The 18,668-nt window shown below is 41.3% G+C and overlaps 1 protein-coding gene across 13 annotated transcripts in view; it reads right to left on the minus strand.

Moving 5' to 3' along the window:
- The window catches only part of BTRC (beta-transducin repeat containing E3 ubiquitin protein ligase), a 123,534-nt gene that overhangs the window by 21,391 nt on the left and 83,475 nt on the right, over positions 1-18,668 (minus strand). For all 13 annotated transcript variants that reach the window (XR_012674335.1, XM_075154904.1, XM_075154901.1 and 10 more), the window contains 2 exons: positions 8,626-8,857; positions 3,791-3,977 (listed from right to left, as the gene is read on the minus strand). Coding sequence is in view for 12 of the 13 variants with exons in the window: in XM_075154904.1 (XP_075011005.1) it covers positions 3,791-3,977; positions 8,626-8,857 (419 nt within the window). In the remaining variant the exon portion in view is untranslated. The remainder of the gene's footprint in view (positions 1-3,790; positions 3,978-8,625; positions 8,858-18,668) is intronic.

The following is an 18,668-nucleotide window of genomic DNA, read 5'->3' on the forward strand; positions in this document are numbered from 1 at the left end:
AGCTAGTAAACCCCACCATGGGCGTACTAACTGCTGTTCTGCCTGGCAACGTGCCTCACAAAATGGAGAGAGGCACAAATGCCTCCAAGTGTAATCCTGGCATCAGAGGCACAGAGTTTACACTGGGCAAGCTCTCCACTTCTCCCTCCCTTGCTCCACCATGGCATAATTAATTGTTCAATACTTCCTTGCACACTTCTTTCTTGTCTTTTCCATACAGTATACCCTGAAACTCATTTGAGAGACTGTACGTTAGCTGTCCTGATGTACTTGAACCAGGGAAATCACAACAATGAACTGAAATTTTTAGGTTATAAAGCAGTAGCAAACTATAGGACTGAACAAAGTAACAAATGCTCAAGAACTTTTGATAATTCTTTAAATAACGGACTTCAAGTACAACTTGAGACAAAGGTGCTTTCCACTTTGGACAGAGCAATCATCTGAGTCTTCAAATACAGTGACCAGCAGCCACTCATATGGGGACAAACACACGTGAAGAAGGGAGACATGGATGCAGGCAAACCACTAACTAGATGGTTGCCTATTTACTGTGATCCAGTCTGGAAGTGCATACAAGAAAATTAAAATTATTGGCCCAGGGAGACAAAAAATGCTTTGGAGTCACACAGAATACCTAGGACATCCTGGAAGACTTGAGGTAGGTCTGCGACAATCTGCATACAAGCCTATGTGCCTGAAAACCTGTCTATTGTTTCCAACTTTACTAACTGATCTAATACAAGGTCTTGTTGCTACCTATAGGCCCTGCTTTGCTGCATGTAGAGTCAGTTGTTTACAGTTCAGCTAAAGGATTGCTTGGAATTTCCATGGCATCCCAGTGGCTGCTGTGCTGTGGCTCTGGGATAAATGAAACTATTGTTTGCAGGTTTTGATGACTGGCCAATTCAATCAAGTATTCAGATGGACACAATTGTGCTCAGATTTTGGGCTTCTGTTTTATATTTCTCTAAATCTGTGTAACCCTTACTGCTCTCTGACAAGCTGCCAGTGAAGGCTACGATGCTGCAGAACCGGGTGTTTCTGTTGTAAACCACGAGCTGCAAATGCTGAAAACAGCCCATGTGCAAAGTGAGGAGCTGTAAGCAAATAACAGGAGTCATCTATCATTCTGAACCGTCCAGTCAGTCACCTCCTTGTGCCATGCACGGCGTTAGCGCTGATTACAAGCTAAAAAGCTCTATATGGCAGAGATGCAATTACACTGGATATTTCTTGTCTGCCTCTCTTAACCACCCCACCATGCCTGCAGTTGTATCTTCTAGAGCTAATCAGAGGGCAATCTGAAAGACATGGCCCAACTTGCTCCTGTTGTGTCAAAGCAACCTCCAGGACACAGTGTAAACCTGAAGAAGAGGTGCAGTAACAGGATGTGACTGTCCTTTGAGATGAGAAGCAGGACTTTGCAATTGTTTTTTAGAAATGTCATGTATCTGTATAACTAGTAATTGGTGCTAATGTTATTTCTAAAATCTGGAGGGAGCAACTTGAGAACTATCAGCTATGACCTCTGACAAGATGTAGAGAATAGGTAAAGTTCCACAGAACAGGAAAAAGACAAATGCAGCTCTTGTATTTTAAAAAAAGGGAAGAAGGTCCACCAAAGAAATGGTGGACCATCCAACTCAACTTTGACAGCTTAGCAGTTATAGAGCACACAGTCAATCAGATGAGCGCCTAGAAGATGACAAGGTACAAACGACAGGCAACACTGATCAATCCAGAATACACCATGTCAAACTGACCTAATTTCTTCTCACGGGCTATTCTAATGACTTAGCAAGAGAAGAATGATCTTGGAAGAGCTCAAGGGTGGGCACACATATGGCTGGAAAGCGCAGTTTACCGATGGTGCTCTGTCAAACAGGATGGCAACTGGGATCTTGCATGGAATCTGTCCTAGATGTGTCATTACTGAGCATTTTCATTAATGACAAAGAATGGAACAGGGAGTGCATTTATTACCTAGCCAATGATACTAAAGCTGAGAAAAGCTACAAGCAGTTTGGAGGACAAGATTAAACTCATAATGCTCCTGACAAAATGGAGAAATACCAAACAATAAATAGAATTCAATAAGGCCAAGTGCCAAGTTCACCACTGAGTAACAACATAGGCATGCAAGATAAGGAATAATGGCTAAGTAGAACTTCCACAGAAATTAATTTTATAACTGTATTATACTAGTGTTAAAAAAGACGCACATGTTCTACTGGAAAGCATAAAATGGAGTTTCCTACATATGGCATACAAAGCAATGCTTCCCACACCACCAAACTCTAGTGATGCCTCAGCAGAAGTAAGACATCCAGCTGATTACACCATCCTCCAAGAATGGAGTAGAGTAATTGGGGAGGGTCTAAACAGAGAAAAACAAGAATGACAAGAGGACAAGACAACACAGGATTATGGTTGGTTAGCACATCCAAAATGTAGGGAACATGATCATCTTCCAACATGGAAAAGATTACTGCAAAAAGGAGAAAGAGAAACTGTTCTGTGTGTCCGAGTAGGCTAAATATAACATGCTGAACTGTAGCTAGGAAGACAGCCTCGATTTTAGGAAAATCTTTCTAACACTAAAGTTAGCAAAACAGTGGAATTCCTTGCCCAAGCAAGGCCTGGGGAATCTCCATCAGTGAAGGTTTTTAAGAATGAGTTAGACAAACATCTGGGATGACCTAAGAGAAACCTGGCTCTGCCTTTGGGAAACAGGAGGGACTAAATAACCTCTCAAGGTCCTCTTTGCACTTACTGTGACCTCAACAATATAGAGCAAAAATAGAAGTCCCGGAGAGAACAAGACACTAAAAGGAATGCAAAAGTTACCACTGCCATGCTTGTGTTTCTTTTACACTCTTTATAAACATTACACTATTGGAAGCAGATCAAAATAGTATTTATTTTTAAAGGATATTCATAATCCTGATTTACTCGCCTTTACTTCCTGAGACAAACAGTGTAACAAAATTAACCATAAAACAGGAGTCTTTGTTTGCGACTCTGTATCTTTTTCTTTTTAATAGCAACCAAAACGCCTGAGCTGTCACTTTTATCTTGTTTATGAAATATTCATACCCAGCTTCCTTTCTGCCAACATCCTAGGGACACCCTTGGAAAAGAAAATTATGTATTAAAGGACGTACCCCTGAGAGGGAAAGTTCTAATGAAATGTTAACAGAGCAGCTTCAAACTTGAGTGAGACCCACATTGTAGTAAGGCTATTCCAGATGATTATTAACTAATCTATCTGCATTTCTAAAGTCCCCTATTCTCCGTGGTACCTACCCTCAGCTTCCAGTTTGAAAATTAAACAGATATCTAATAGTGAAAATCTGCTGAGGAAAACAAACAGACCTATCAGGAAACAACTAATTCATAGCACATGCTGCCCCACTGCCACCCCTAAAAAAGCTCTTCTGCTCTGAACTGCTGACTAGTTTAGTGTTCCCCTGGGGCGTACACAGCTTCTTAATTTGAACCGAATGACAGCTGGGCGTAAAAATCTCAGTCTGTATATCTCACTTGTCACAGTGGGATAAGAGCATGATCAGATGAGGAAGGTGAGGAAAAAGCCCCCACATTGCTTGCATAGCCAAATGCATAGCCCTAACTCCCCAATCCCCGAATTTTGACTTAAGCAACTGTCAGGTTTGGAACCAACATGATGTTTCAGGGTGCTAAATAACCCTCTTCAAACATGGTTCGAAACAAACAGCACCTACTGTCCTGAATGGGGGCAAAAGAGGTGAAGATGCAGTTTCCTCACCATCCTCTCCTCTCTGACAACCCCCTCCACAGCGAGTCTGTCCTGACCATTCTCTCGATGAGCTTCTTCCACAGCATGCCATCCGACGTCACCCGGTACCACTCCTTGCACACCAGCTCAGCAGCACACAATGATTTGGCATCCAGGTATGACAGAATGTTCTCAGCAATGTGGTCCAATCCCCGAGCTGGGGGAGACAAAAAAAAAAAAAAAAGATTATTTGCTGGGGAGACAGAGTTTAAAACAACTCCCCTTGCTAGTACAAAGATACCCTCTCTTTCCATCTCCTCTTCTGCATGCAGAGCTGGACCAAATGCACAGAAGAGCATTTGCGGCTAAGTTCAGGAGTGAACAGCGTTCTCCAACTTCCTTTGGATATAACACAACAAGTCATTAAAAATAATAAAGAATCCAAGAAGTCTTTCCAATCTATTTCGATGGGTTTTAGCACTAGGGGGATATTCTATGGATGGCATTTCCAACTCAGCGACGCAGCCCCCAAAATCTCTCTATATTAGGACCATTTCTCATCTCACTGCTACAGCTGTTCTCATGTTCCAACGGCTCAAAAGCTGTTTTTGCTAAAGCAGTAGCTTTTAAACGTAATGAAGAAAAAAATATATATTCCCAATGTGTGCCCTGAAGGGTAGTGGTACCTTTAGACATGGGGGAGGGAAAGATATGCAGATGCACAGGGAAGTCGAGAGGGAAGGAGAGGCTGTGTAAGGAGAAAGTGAAGCAGGTTTGCTAGTTTCATTTATTTTAGTGGGTGGAGGAAAAATATACACCAAAATGGTATAATTTGCAAATATTTTCCAGTGTGAGTACCACGACTGGCTTTGTTTCAACATGGCTGGAGTGAAATGTAAAGCAATTGCTTGGTTAGCACCAAGCAGCCCAAAGTAACGTCTGCGTAGCTGGGGGCCAGGGCAGGTTTTGCTATGTTTCTTAACTGGATGCATGTATTCAGTAAAAATGTGCCCTTACCCACTCAAATATAATCACTAGCCAGACTTCAGGAAAGTAAGATGCCTTTTAAATAAGATGTTGCATAAATACAGCTTCTCTTGGAGGCTGTTTAATTCACAAGTGAGACACACCATCAAGACATTATCTCACTTCACAGGTCAAATTTCAGAGGCTTTGTGAAAGTTGTAGTTTAGACCCCATCATCCCTCAGGCATAATGTTCAGACCAACCAAAAAGGAAGCATGGCAGATTGGTATTACATGCATCTTCCCTCTGGTTCACGTTTGGGGCAGAGTTAAATACGTCTCTTCTTGCTTTTAAAGCAACAGCCTCAAAAACCAGGCCCTGCTTGTGACAGGGAAAGAAAAAGCAGCACGTGCATTTTTACAGTCATATGCCTGTACTTCTGCAAACCCAAATTGGGTGCAATCAGCTGATTCTGATTAGAGTTCATGAGACACAAAAGGCCCAACCTTTGTTTTCGTTAAGCGAAAGATCTCAAAATTATGTCCCAATGCATGAAAATGAAAAAATTCAGCATGCCTCCTCTCACTCCTTTCAAACATCCTGAATTTATAATACACTCTGGGTGAGACATTCTGCCCAGCGTTTTATGCCTCCATTTATACCTAGAAAAAGCACGTGAATGATACCATGCACAAACAGAGAGTGCAGAAAGAGGTCTGACATTTCTTATCTTTATAGATGCAAAATTACATGTCAACCTGCAAAATAAAAGCATCAGCAGCCTTTATTATGTATTTAATCTGAAAAGATATATACAGCCACTATATAAAATTTTTTAAAAAAAGAAAAAAAAGAGTAAATTTAGATTGACTCTACAGCAATTCGTGGAAAGAGTGATACAATGTTTTAGTGAACGTGAACTGGAATTTGCAGGAATTCTGCAATTTGGTAGGGCAGACATGGACATCGTGTCCCCCTGCTTTCCCCACCCTGACACCTGCAGCCCTCAGCTCTCTCCACTGGGTGGAAATGGCATATTTGCTTTCCCAGTCTGTGTTGCTTCCAATGGGCCCACAGACATTTACAGACCCACCAGAACATTTACAAATGCCTGCCTGTATAGTATCCATACTGGTGGCTTCATGTCAGCAGCGTCACAGCAAGAAATTATTTTATATGGGGAACAATCGGTGGCTTTAGGAAGCAGGGCTACACTACATAAACTGGGCACAGTAATCCTCACCCACAAGTCTGCCTCTGACCCACCTACCCTTTCTGGATCATCAGTAGCTGCTCTTTAGATCTTGCTGCAGTGAGGTGGTGTAACTACTTCCATGACCGCTAAGTCATCCTTTGCCATTGATCCTAGACCCTTCACAGAGAAGGAATACCAATGTTTTGGTCTCTCCTCCTCACATTTATGATAAGTGGACGGGCAGAGCTATTTTGGCCTGGCTGCAAACTCAATTTTATTATTTTGTTTCTTACGAACAGCACAACTCACTGAGACATATATATAACAAAGCATCGCTTCCTTAAAAAACAGAAATCTCTGCTCACAAAAGTTTTTGCTAAATTGATGTGAAACACGATTAGCCCTTCAGCCCTCCACGCCAACAAGAATGTTTCAGTTATTCACACATGAAACCCTTATAAAAATGACTTTCCTCATAAAAAATGTTAAACAGCTTGGAAATGCTAAGCAGAGACCTTATTTTTCAGAAACAGAACAAAGTTTGTTAAGTTAAGCTGTATTTTTCAAACAACCTTAATTCTGTTCAAAGTACTGGGAAAATAATCTGAGCCAGTTTTACTCTATATTAGTAAAACGTGTTCATGATCTAAAATTACCTTTAATTCTGGTCATTCTTTGGGACAGTGCTAGGAGGACAGAGATAAGATGCCTCATGATTTTGAAGTAGCTTTATTGTTTTATTTACTTGAGGGGGAGAGCAGGAGAGAGAATGAAGGAGTAAAAATGAAATCAGAATACTGAATACTTGGGAATTTCAGAAAGCTGAAAAATACTTAGAGAGTTTAGGTTTTTTTATTATGTGACTTAATTTAAAATTTTAGGTTCATCACTATTTCCTAGGCAGTTTCTTACCTTCCCCTTTGCCATTCCCCTCATTAGAAACCTGCCTATACTCAGGACATCCTGCACAGACTGCAGAGTCTGCACCAGTGTAATTCCTTGCCATTAATTTTCTCCCTTAGAGCTATATTCACTAGGACATTAGCACTTTGCAAATATGCAAATCGATGCACATACATTATTTAAGCACACAGTTCCCACAACTATTCAAATACTCACACATTAGCTGCCTGATTCCTATCTGTTCTGCATTCTGAAATAGTAAAATTAGCTGCTTCCTGGGTGAGTGTGAAAAGACCACCAACAAATATGGTATGGCTAGGAAATTTTGAATGCCTCTGAAAATATTTATAACATTTGCCCCAAATTTTCAGAAAAAGGCCTGTAGGATGAAATTAAGCAAGTGCAAATGAGATGTGTTGACTTGCTTTGATGGAGTTTTGTTGAGAAAGACCTGGAAAAATTGTGTATGTAACTACATGTACACTTCCATTTTAAAAGTGGGGAAACCAATGCACTTTCAAAATACTCTCTGTTTTTCTGAAACAGAACAGCTCTACAAGTTATAATGCTGCTCTAAGTACACGAGATTATTGCCATTGGACTACTAGAAACTAACATAAAGCAGGTACTTAGCATAACTAAGATTTTTTTTTTTTTTAATGCTACAACAGCCATTTGATTACTGGGCACATTGAGTTTAAAAATCCAGTGAGTCTACACATTTAACTTCATAGCAAAACTCCTGCGGTGCCCTTATGCTTTGTACAATTCACAGTCAAACATGCTTTTTTCTGCCTTTTAACCCTAGAACTTAAATTTCATGTTGAGAAATCCCTTCTGAAGAACAATCAAATGACTGGATTGAACAAATTGTCGGAGTTCAGCAGTTCTCCAAAGGTATTCACAGAACAAGATTTTGGCAAGAAACTCCTCTCTTCAACTAGCTATTTAGAGACAACACCTGCGGCACTTCTTGCTCAGGTCCATCTCAAAGTAAGGACCTATGCCATGGGAATGCGAATCTATTAGCTATTTATCTATGTATCTATCTACAGAGGTATGATCTAATGGTCTGAAAAAAAGACCAAAGAGCCAGGAATTTCTGTCTGGTTCTGAACCTCTATTGCTGTGTATATTTTATCTCCCACTGCCTCAGTTTTCCCATCTATAAGACAGAGCCAATACAAAACCGCATGTACACTACTTTATGTGTGCGTTCTGTGAGGTACACTCAATGCCACATCTGAGAACAGCTGGGATAATATTCTCAATGGAAAGCACTACGGAGATGCAAAAAATAGAACATTTCCATCCTTTGATCTTATGTCCTCCTTTCTCTATTAGCAATAAACACATAATCAAAGCAATGGCTTCAGGAAGGTATTTTACTAGGAAAGAGAGACAAAAAAGTCTAAATAAGAAAAGGGAAAACCTCAGCTGAGCAACCAGAAAGAGTAGTAGTTTTAATTTTAAAAATTTTCGTTATTCATTCATCGTTGTGAGCATGATGAGTACAACTACCTGCCCTGTGGCTTGCGATGACTATTCTTACGATACATATATGAGCTATCATTTACTCATAGCCAAACCATGGTGGTATTAGATCATGCCTTGAGAGATGGCAGGAATACAAAATAAAATATTACTACATTTCATGCTGTTGTAGAGCTTTTCAATCAAAAGCTATCACCTGTTTTGCAAACTGACCCCAAAAGAGACCTCTCCAGCAGGGTAGGCCAGAGTGGAACGGTTTTCTGAAAGACAAGACAGAGGAGCAAGCTCCCTCTGCCTGCAGAAATACCTGGCAGTGCAGTGATGAAGTCCCGCTGTAACATGGGTTTGAGGTATGAGTTTATATGTCCGTGCTGGTAGTGACACATCTGGGAGATGAGGTGCTCCACAAACTCCACCTGGTCAGACTCGGACCACTGTTCAAAATACTTGACGCAGAGTTCCTTCTCCTTCTCATAGCTTGCAGACAGTTTTCTTTGCTTGGGCACAATCATACTGGAAGTGCCATTGGCAAGTTTTGTCTGTAAACAGGAAGGACAGAAACAACCCAAATCACACATATGAAAAGAAGCTCAAGTGGTTTTACAATTTTTGGGGGAAAAAAGCAGAAGAAAAAAAGCGCTCTGATACATAAAGTTGGCCGAGGCCATGTATCCCATTTGGTGTTGTAAGTCGGAGCCCAGCCACCGCGAGCTGTAACCCCTGCAGGACAACGCACTGGTTCATGCCAGAGCTGCACACAAAGGACTCTGGTTAGACAGGAAACCCTGAGTGGCAATTTAACATAAACACAATTTTAATTACACCTTGCAGACAGTAAAATGCATTTGGACTCCCAATCTACAGTTACCAGTTACTTCAATGCACCTACAGAAAACTGCATTTGTATTTTGTTTTTTTTTTTTCTAAAGAATGGACTGCTGCTAAAATTCATAGGGAACGCATGAAATGGATGAGAAAAAAATTGGCAGTACTTCTTTTGAGTATAAAATTATACCTTGAGAGCAAAGTCAGGTAAAACACACCCTGATATTTGGTACATACTTCTTTCACAGACTAAAAGATTTTCAACTTTCTGAGCACCGTTAATACCTTGTCAGAAGGACTCAGCTCAGAGAAGAGTTTTAGGGACAAAACAAAACACTGACATTTCAATTTACTACTTGATAGCAAGATGTAATTTCTGCTTTCTAAACAATTTAACTGGAAGAAAAGTGCACATTTTGCATTGCAAGGATATCCTTTGTCCAAGTAAGATTAGCTGTTTGCTGGAAATTATTTTTTCCCATACTGGTCAAACAGTTTGTATTAAATGCTGAAAACATGTGATTTTCTCTCTTCCATTGCAATGGTTTAACACCAGACAGCATTATAATAACAGTCAATATTATTACAACATTTCTATTTACAAAATACATTTAGAGGTTTTCAATTATCAAATAATTAGAAACAAATTACAGATATCAGAATATAAAAACATTTATGTAGGGATGCCATATTTCTGTTCTATGATGATAATTCCAGGCATCAACCTCACCAGGAGACTTTATTAACTTTAAGGGAAAAAACAAGTACCTAAGTCTCTCTGCAAAAGTATCTAATGACCTAAAAGAAATGCATGGATTAACTGATTTTACAGGAAAAGAAAAAACAACAAAAAAGCCTTTTTTCAGCAAGTGCCAAAACACTGGGTTATTTAGAGACCACAAAATCTAGTTACCAAAACTGGGTTTAGAATGCAGGAATTCCTCATAAAAAATTCCTGTATTTCAATACCCCCCCAACCCCGACAGCAATCCTGACTTTGAAACACCAAAAACCTCGTAATTTGAAAATCTACTCAAATAATCACCATTTACATTTCATTTTCTGGGGAAAATCCACCTAAATACTCTTTTCAGCATTTCCAGCAGAGTTGAACAGAGCGTAGAAAAAGACAGTAATTAGCTGTCATTTTTAACACGCAGTTCCTTCTATTGCTGAATTATGGTTTGACTTAAGTTTCTTTGAGAACACAGAATGTGGAGATTACATCATCAGTGCTCAATTCTGCAGCTCAGTGTTTTCAACCTTATTTTTATCCCCACTCCTCCCTGCGAATTTCTGTGTGTCCCCAGTAAGATCATGCAAGACGAGGGCTATGACTGAGCTACGCTTTGATTTAGTCATCACATGGACAGCACTGACTGCAGGTGAGTTGTAGACCCAGTTACTGGGCAGAAGGAAAGAAATACTCTCTCGGGCCAACTTTTTATATAGAGAAATCTCTAATGGGAGCGTGCGCATGAAGTCCTAGGTGTGAAAGGCTGGAGTTATTCTAGCAAAGTCCACAGTAGGCAACAGTCTGGCAAAAAATAATTACCAATTGACTACACTGAACATTGGTCTTAAGGGATTCTGGTCATTTTTGCTGCGGTTAAGCTGCCTGCAAAACAGACATCCCTGTAAAAATGCTGGATTAAGACAGCGGAGAGATGTTGTATTCTAAAAGCTTGATCTCATTTCATTTCTCGTTTTCTTTGCTGTACAGTCAATCTCACAACAGGCTGTCTCTACAAAGCATTTTTAAAAAACCTATACTTCTGCCTTTTAATTTGAGAGACTGTGAACTCTGACTAATATGCTGAGCTGGAGCTGATGTGCAAAGACCACAAAAGGGGCAAATCCTTTCACGGGGAGCCACCGTGTTCTGGCCCTTCCTTGCCTCCTGAGCACCCTTCTCCCAGCAGCCTTCATCTTCCCAGTTATCTCTAAAACATCCGTTTGGGGTATCAAAGAGAAACTGCAACGTCTGCAAAAACAAGTAATGGCTTATGTGCGTACAAACAGATAGCCTAGATGGGACAAAACAACCCATTTTGCCTGGATCCCAAGTGAATACAGGCCTCTTGGGTGGGAATAATGTGTAAATTAGAGAGTCCATTGACCAACACTTGCAACAGCTCTGGAAGTCAGACTGGAGGATCTGCTAAGAAAAGCACTATCCCTGTTACAGTGTTTATGTCCAAATTAGTGGACAGGGGAACACTATTTTTTAGGTTCATGCATGTACTTTGGCCGCATTCTGACAATGTCAGCTTGAGACCTCATTTGCACCCTTGCCTGTGCTGGTTTCCCATCAAAAGGAGTGAGGACAAGCCCAGAGGTAGCCATGGTGTGCCCAGCAGGTCCTCTGGTCTATGCAAGCAGGGGACCAGGAGGACAGGGCAGACCACGAACACACCAGTTCTGCAGAGTAGAGACAGACAAATTCACAGAGCTCACAAATCACTCGATCGCAATACATGCTCACATGCCTCCCCTAGACCACCTCCCCCGACTGTAGCTACAGTTTAGAACAAAATTCCAGAATTTCAATTTGAAGATTCCTGAAAATCCACTGGGGGTTCAGTGAAAAAGGCCTGTTATTAAAAAAAGTCAACAACAAAACAACATCATCAAGCATCTGTATTATTAAAGTGTTGGGGGGGAGGGGAGTTACTATCAGCAAGAGAATCGATTTGCTTCCTGAGAAACCCTGATGACTCAACCATTCTGATCAACTGCCTCAAGCTCATGACAAACCATCTCAGAACAATATCAGCATATTTCCTGGGGCACACAATTGTCTACAGCCTCTTCCTTCTCCTGGTACAATAACCAGGCCTCACCTAAAAGAGAAAGCACTGTCCCACATGCCATCCATACTGCCAGGGTAAACACCCATCCAAATGCACTGTGTGAAGCTTTTTATAAGCTTCACTTCCAAAAGTGGGAAAGAAGAATAAGCACTGGTAGTCTGTCCCCTGGGAGGAAGTTTGGATATAACAGAGCAAGCCACTAGCTTGGAACAGATAAACTTTTTCTGACTCCCCTTTCACAAACCCCTGTAAGTGAGGGCTGAGAGGTGCCCAAGCTGGCTCTAGGCACAACTCACCTGCAGAGGTGTCCTCCTACAACGGTGTGCCTGAGCTAGTAAGCTGTGCCAGGAAACCCAGGGGATTGAGTGCCTCAGGTTGGTACTAGCTCAGGGATCTCCGTACTATGCTCCATTGCAGCCCATAATTACAAGACCATTTCTCCAAATGGCTACATTTAACACAAAGCGCGTTTGTATGTCCAGTGAAGTAGAAGACGACTAATACATGAAAGGACTTTAATCTAAATAATGGCTTGCAACTATAGGAAGGTGCAATATTTCAACACAGATAAATAAAGCCTGGATAAATCTACTGCTCTGCATATAAAACAAAACAGCCATGGTATATCACAGCTATACCACATATGACAATCAAGATTACTTTTGGTTTTGTTCAGTACAGGGGACCAAGGATCCTCCTGAAGCACAGAAAAAACAAACACAAGCACAGTTCTCTGATTCTAGTATAAGTATAGTGTTTCCCCACCCATATGAGCGGTCACAACTTTTATATATTTAAAAAAATCCAAACCACCGTGTCCTCTAATCATTGCAGAGGACTTTGTTAAGGCACTTTCCACAGGGTGGATGAATTCAGATTATATGTTTCATAATGTAAGAAGACATCTCTTAAAGTCAAAGAAAAAGAGAGGCTGTCTCCTAGAATATCAAGAATGGCTTAAACAATCCCAGCAAGGTTTGGGACCTTCCGAACCTTCAAGACATCTTCATGCTGGAGCTCTGAAAAGACTGAGAGCTGAGACCACCACTGCAAATTTCTCAGAGTTTCTCTCTAGGCAAAAGGAACGGACTTCCCTTCGATGTTCCAGTACCGACAGGTCATACTGGGCTTCTCCCCTCCCTCCCAGACTTCCTGGGACTACAGGCTGACTACAGAGAGAGATGGCTTCTACTGCTTATCTGCAACCGCAGCATTTCACCTCCAACTGCTTGCACCACCAGTTGTGGTTAAGTCACTGATCTAGACAGAGCCACCTTAACAGGAATTTTGGATGGGTCTTAGTGAAGGGGAGGAAAAAAGAGGACATAATGTTTAATTATAAGAAATGATTGAAATAGGCACAGACATACCCCGGGTGCCTCTGCACTGCAGCAAGCTCTAAACTTGTTATCGTTAATGGTTTAAATTTCACTGTGCTAATCATTTCAGGACACAAGCCTTTCTTGATAATCTAATGAATTATTCCAACATCCTTCAGCAAAAAAAATCCTCCATGACAGCACTAATTACAAGACGTTTTCCCAGTGCTTATGTAAAATATGACAGAGCAGCAGCTTAGGGAATTGCAGAAAACTGCTTCTAATTTCCACTGAGAAACTGACAAACACCTCTCTTTCATCTCTCCCAGCTCTCAAGTAAGATTTAACTTTCTCATTTAGTTAATTACCGAGTGAGGATCATCATTTTCCCGGATCGGAGCGGCACAGAGCCTTTATCGTGTTAACTTGTGAACTTGATCGATGGCTGCTGCTAAAACTTAATAACTTCACCCCCTGGCAAATTGTAAGATAAATATAATAGGAGAAACTCTGACAGTAAAAACCTGCCAGAAATGAGCGCTGTGTTTATGTTTCTTTGCAGGCAGCAAAAAAACAACCGACAGCTTATTACTGGGTGCGTGTTACTTATATTTAAAAGACTCCAGGCAGTTAACTTTCTGCGTACTGTTCAAACTTTACCCACAAGATAAAAGACACTGGGGAAAAAAACAAGCAATGGGATGACAACGAAAGGAACTATGGAGGTGTATGTCCAGAGTCGGGGGGGGAAACGGGAACTTCACAATGAAAGCAAAGCCACGCTTGTCCCTATCTCTTGAATATTCTTCAAGATTAACCACATTAAAAATACCCACAACAGTGAATCCAGACATGAAACTAGTTTCAGCAGCAGCACAAAGCTCAGGAATTTTGGAGCATGTTAGAAGCTATGTGGGAAAAGCACATGGATTAAAAAGTATCAGTGTGGCAGCGAGATGATTCGGTTTGATGCCTGTAAAGCTGCTCTTAGCCAGAGAACCTCAGCATGGCTGGCTTTTCCAAAGCTACTTGTGTGGCCATGAAACTGCTTGCTACTGCCCATGATGAAGTACCACTCAATACCACTCCAATGTAGCAATGTACCAAAAATGGTGAAACGGAGCTGAGAATGCATGCCAGGCCTCCATGCTAAAGGGCAGAGCTAGTATTTGAGAATCCTGTTGAAAGGATGTTGTTTGCATGGCCTAAAGGCAGTAACAGCATAATTAAGAGGATACAGGTTCAATTTCTAGGGCTGGCTTTTTCTTTTTTAGGCCTGTAATTACCAAATGCTGCAGAACTGATTCCCAGACTGTCAAGGCCAAGCAAAGAGGGAAGACCACCTTTGCAGCTCCTTTTTGGCAGCTTCCTATCAAAAAGCTCCTTCGCTTTGAGAATTTTGAGGCGAGGGGGTGACTCGCCATAAAGAGCAGGATCTTGTGAGCCATAGCACCTGAAAGACATGAGTAGGGTAGCTGGCTGCTCATTTTTCTCCTTTGCAGGATGAACCTGCTTTTCCAGTGTTTGACTTGACAGCAAAGCTACAATACTAGGTCATTAAACAACTCACTCCATTTACTTTTATTTTAAAAGCTCAGTTTAGAATCTACCCATTTCTGTCCGCCTCCATCTCGCATAACAGTCTGTGAGGTTAACCATGGGTTTAGCACATATATGGACTTACTCGCTCAGTACTGAATTAGTTTCCACGCTGCAAAGCTCCCTGAAACATTCTGAAAAACGAACATAACCCAGAAGTAGATGATCATCAATCACATCTGAGAGTCAAAAAGAAAGCACCATGAAAGAAACAACAGCATCTTTACTATTTATTTTCAAGAGAAAATTCAAAATACATGCTCACACTGAAATTAACAGTCCCCTGGATACCCAAGGAACTAGCAATTTTGCCTGTCTGGGGCTTTTAGCTGCTTGTCCACATCTGGTTTCTAATCACATCACAGAAAAACTTTGATAAGAAAGGATACATCTAGATGAAAGATCACTGGAATTATGCTGGACACAGCAGTCCAACCTGCTGCACTTTCTGAAATCCTGGGGGGCCAATAGTTTTCAGAGGTACCATCTAAGTACCTATGATATGGTGTCAGCCTGGAGGGCACCTGGCTAAGGATATTACCTCAGACACAGAAGAAAGGGAGAAGGTTGTTTTGGTTTAGGGCCAGAGAAAGCTGCAGACACCAGAGAAGTAACATGCTGAGTCTCTCCAGGGACTGGGGAGGCAGGACTGAGCCATGGGCACTTGCACACTGGCTATACAAAGAGCAGCAATAATACCGTGCTGGAGAAGCTGCTCCCCTCCCACACTCTACACAGTAAACAGTAACAGGGAGAGGAGATTAAAAAACTATTCTTTTAAACTAATACTTAATGTTTCAGACAGACTAATAAAGTTTAATTGTCTGGAATCTCGTAGGTCTTACTGTAAACTTTCCTTTGATATAGGTCTCCCATCTAGATTTTAAGTGCTGGCAAAAACCTCCAAAATAAAATTTCTCTGATGCCAGCAATGAATGTGAATTGGGAGTCCCTCTCCTCCTCCCTTATCTCCAAGTTGTCTTTGCAAATAACAAACACTGATGAGAAATCTGCTTGCATCAGCACAGCACTGGCATATGTTACTTTCCCAAACTACGATCCCTGACCAAATGCCTATCTAGACATATGGGGGGAGGGCAGACACCATCACTCTTAAAGAGCTAGGTTTCAGAGCATAACTTTTATTAGTTGTAAAGTGATCACACACAAATTTCAAATCAGATCCTCCAGTAACAACAAATCGCTTCCAGTGGAAGTCATGAAAGGAAATGCTTTCTTCCTTGGCATGGCTACCAGAACCAGAGTTGAACTGCTGGGACCATTACACGTTATTACTGTTAACGGAGGGAAGGAATATGCACATTATCACCTGGAGAACCAGTCTACTAAAGTCATCGGGTAACGTCCAGTAGCAGCAAAGGGCTCATTTATGGCCGGGAAAGGCATAAGCTATGCTCTAAGCAGCAGTTTCATAGTTTTCTGGAACAGTTGCTTCTGTTTTTAAAATACCCAAGCATGATCTACAGCCTGAGTGAAGTTACTCTTTACGGGTGTTATTGTTGATTTTCTTTTTGCTCCAAGTACTCCCTTAACTCAGAGAGAAAAGCAGCCAGGAACAGGTAGGTGGACTCGAGTGATTCAAAACATGGCTGAACAGTGAAGCCTATACCACCGGGAACAACACATGAGTAGGGGGGAGAATGACCCAAAAGACCTGTTATCTGCTCTCAATAACACTACTGAGATTTTCAAAACACTGTGGTTCTGTCTATGTAAAGTTTTTATCATCAAAAACACAAGCCCTCCAAGATAGTTTACCCAGTATTATTTTCCATGAGCTTCCTCCTTGGAGATGCATTTTGCTACCAACAACAAAGTAGGCACAAGTGCACCAATCTACCTGGCCAAGGCAAAGTGAGAACTGAAAGTCATGAATATACATGCTGGATATCATATAGCATTTCCCAGCTACAGGAGTACTACATATTTCCAGGCGTATTGGAGATACAACAAACAAAATGCAGGAGCGTTCTGAAGAACCGCAAGATTCACGTACATGCTTTGCTCCCACTGCAAACATACTACTTACATCTGCTGGCAATGTTGGCTACACGAGCACTCCCTAACCTATTTCAGTCAAAATAAGCTTGTTAGCAAAGACCTGCTATTTAAACTGTCTAAGCTAAAACACCTCATCTTAACTGAAAGCAGGTTTGCAGTTCTGCTGACAGATCCTGGAGGGCAGCAACCTGCAGCAGCCAGACGAAGGCTGAGTGGTATTCTTTTCCACCAGTACAGCTAGATCTAGAAGAGGACATCTCATCAGCTCACAGTGGCTGATACCAATACTACTGCTGTTAGCAGCCATCACAGAGGCAGCTGTAAGAGGAAAAGTCCATAAAATACTCTTGCACAGTGTCAGGTCAAAGCTGGTCAGTGGGCTGCAGCCAAAACCTTGACAGATTTTGCCTTGTAGCCTCCTATAACCCCTACAAGATCATCCCATATCTCTCACTCACTAATGAGTATTGTCTTCTCAAGATGAGCTGTTTTGCTAACCTTGCAGTCAAACGTTACCTTGCTGGCAAGCTGGAGTGATTCCCATGGAGGACCACTAAGATTGCTAGGGCAGTTGGCCTGGGGAAGACTGGGGGCTATCTACTAGCTTTCCACTACCTAAAGGGAGATTACAGAGGAAAGCGAGACAGAGCCTTTTCAAAAGTGCATAACAACAGTAAGAAGGGCAACAGACACAAGCTGTAGCAAGCAAAACTCTGGACATTAAGAAGGAGATTTTCAAAATATGAGTGGACAAGGTCCTGAGCAAAATGAGCTGGTTGTGAAGGTAATCCTTCTCTGAATAGGCAGTTGGACTGGAGACCTCCAGAGGTCCATCCTAACTTAAAGTTTTCTATGACTTTATATCTTAAGATTGTGTTGGTCCATTCTTTCATTGATACTTGGCAAGAGATTCATGAACTGAGGAACAGACTCCAAAAATACAAGCTAAAGACATTCTCTAATGAATTCTGTATCTTTAGAAATTGCATTAGGTTGGGTTAGGTCAAACGCTGTTGATATGTGAAAGTACATAACAGAAGAAAGGCAAGAAATAGTACCCTCTGCAGCAACAAGTGACCAGCTCTGACCATAACAGCGCTTCAGGAAGGCATATTCCGTTTCACAGTCGAGCAGACTTTGTCCCTATCGGCTGATACTCAAATTGCACAAGCCAGAAGCCCAAGTCACACACTAGCGTGCTAGGGATTCCTCTTTGGCTCGGTGCTTTCAGAAAAAAACCTCAAACTAAAGGAGGGAGGGAGCCTTCCAGTATTCCACTACCTATAGTGGACTCAATCAAAGTGAATTGTTTGAATATAACATACAAGCAATATAAAAACCCCAGTAAATTGGGGCAGAACAGGATTGCTAGACTCACTTGGTCCTTCAACATATTGTATTTTCCACATAACATTCTTTCACTCAAAGGCATGATTCCGCTATTCCTTTTAATGAGATTAATAAACAGTGAAAACAGTATCAATCTACCTGCATTCTCCTTTCTACAAATACAAGCTAAGTTTTCTTTTCCTCTTTTCATCCCACTTCTGAGAGTTACTTTCCTGTCATAACAAGAATGTAATCAGTGTGGAGCATATCATGCGAGAAATTTCTTCCCATCCTCATGCACTGATGCATCCCATTGTAAATTTATCTAACAATCACCAACCCTTTCTTTAACTTCTACTACAATAATTGGCTAAACATCTAAGAACCAATTACATGCTGAGTAAAGTAGCTTTTCCTTCCAACAGTTTTAAATATATTCTCTT

This window comes from Calonectris borealis, chromosome 7, assembly GCF_964195595.1.
Source record: "Calonectris borealis chromosome 7, bCalBor7.hap1.2, whole genome shotgun sequence".
NCBI classification, from domain to species: domain Eukaryota; kingdom Metazoa; phylum Chordata; class Aves; order Procellariiformes; family Procellariidae; genus Calonectris; species Calonectris borealis.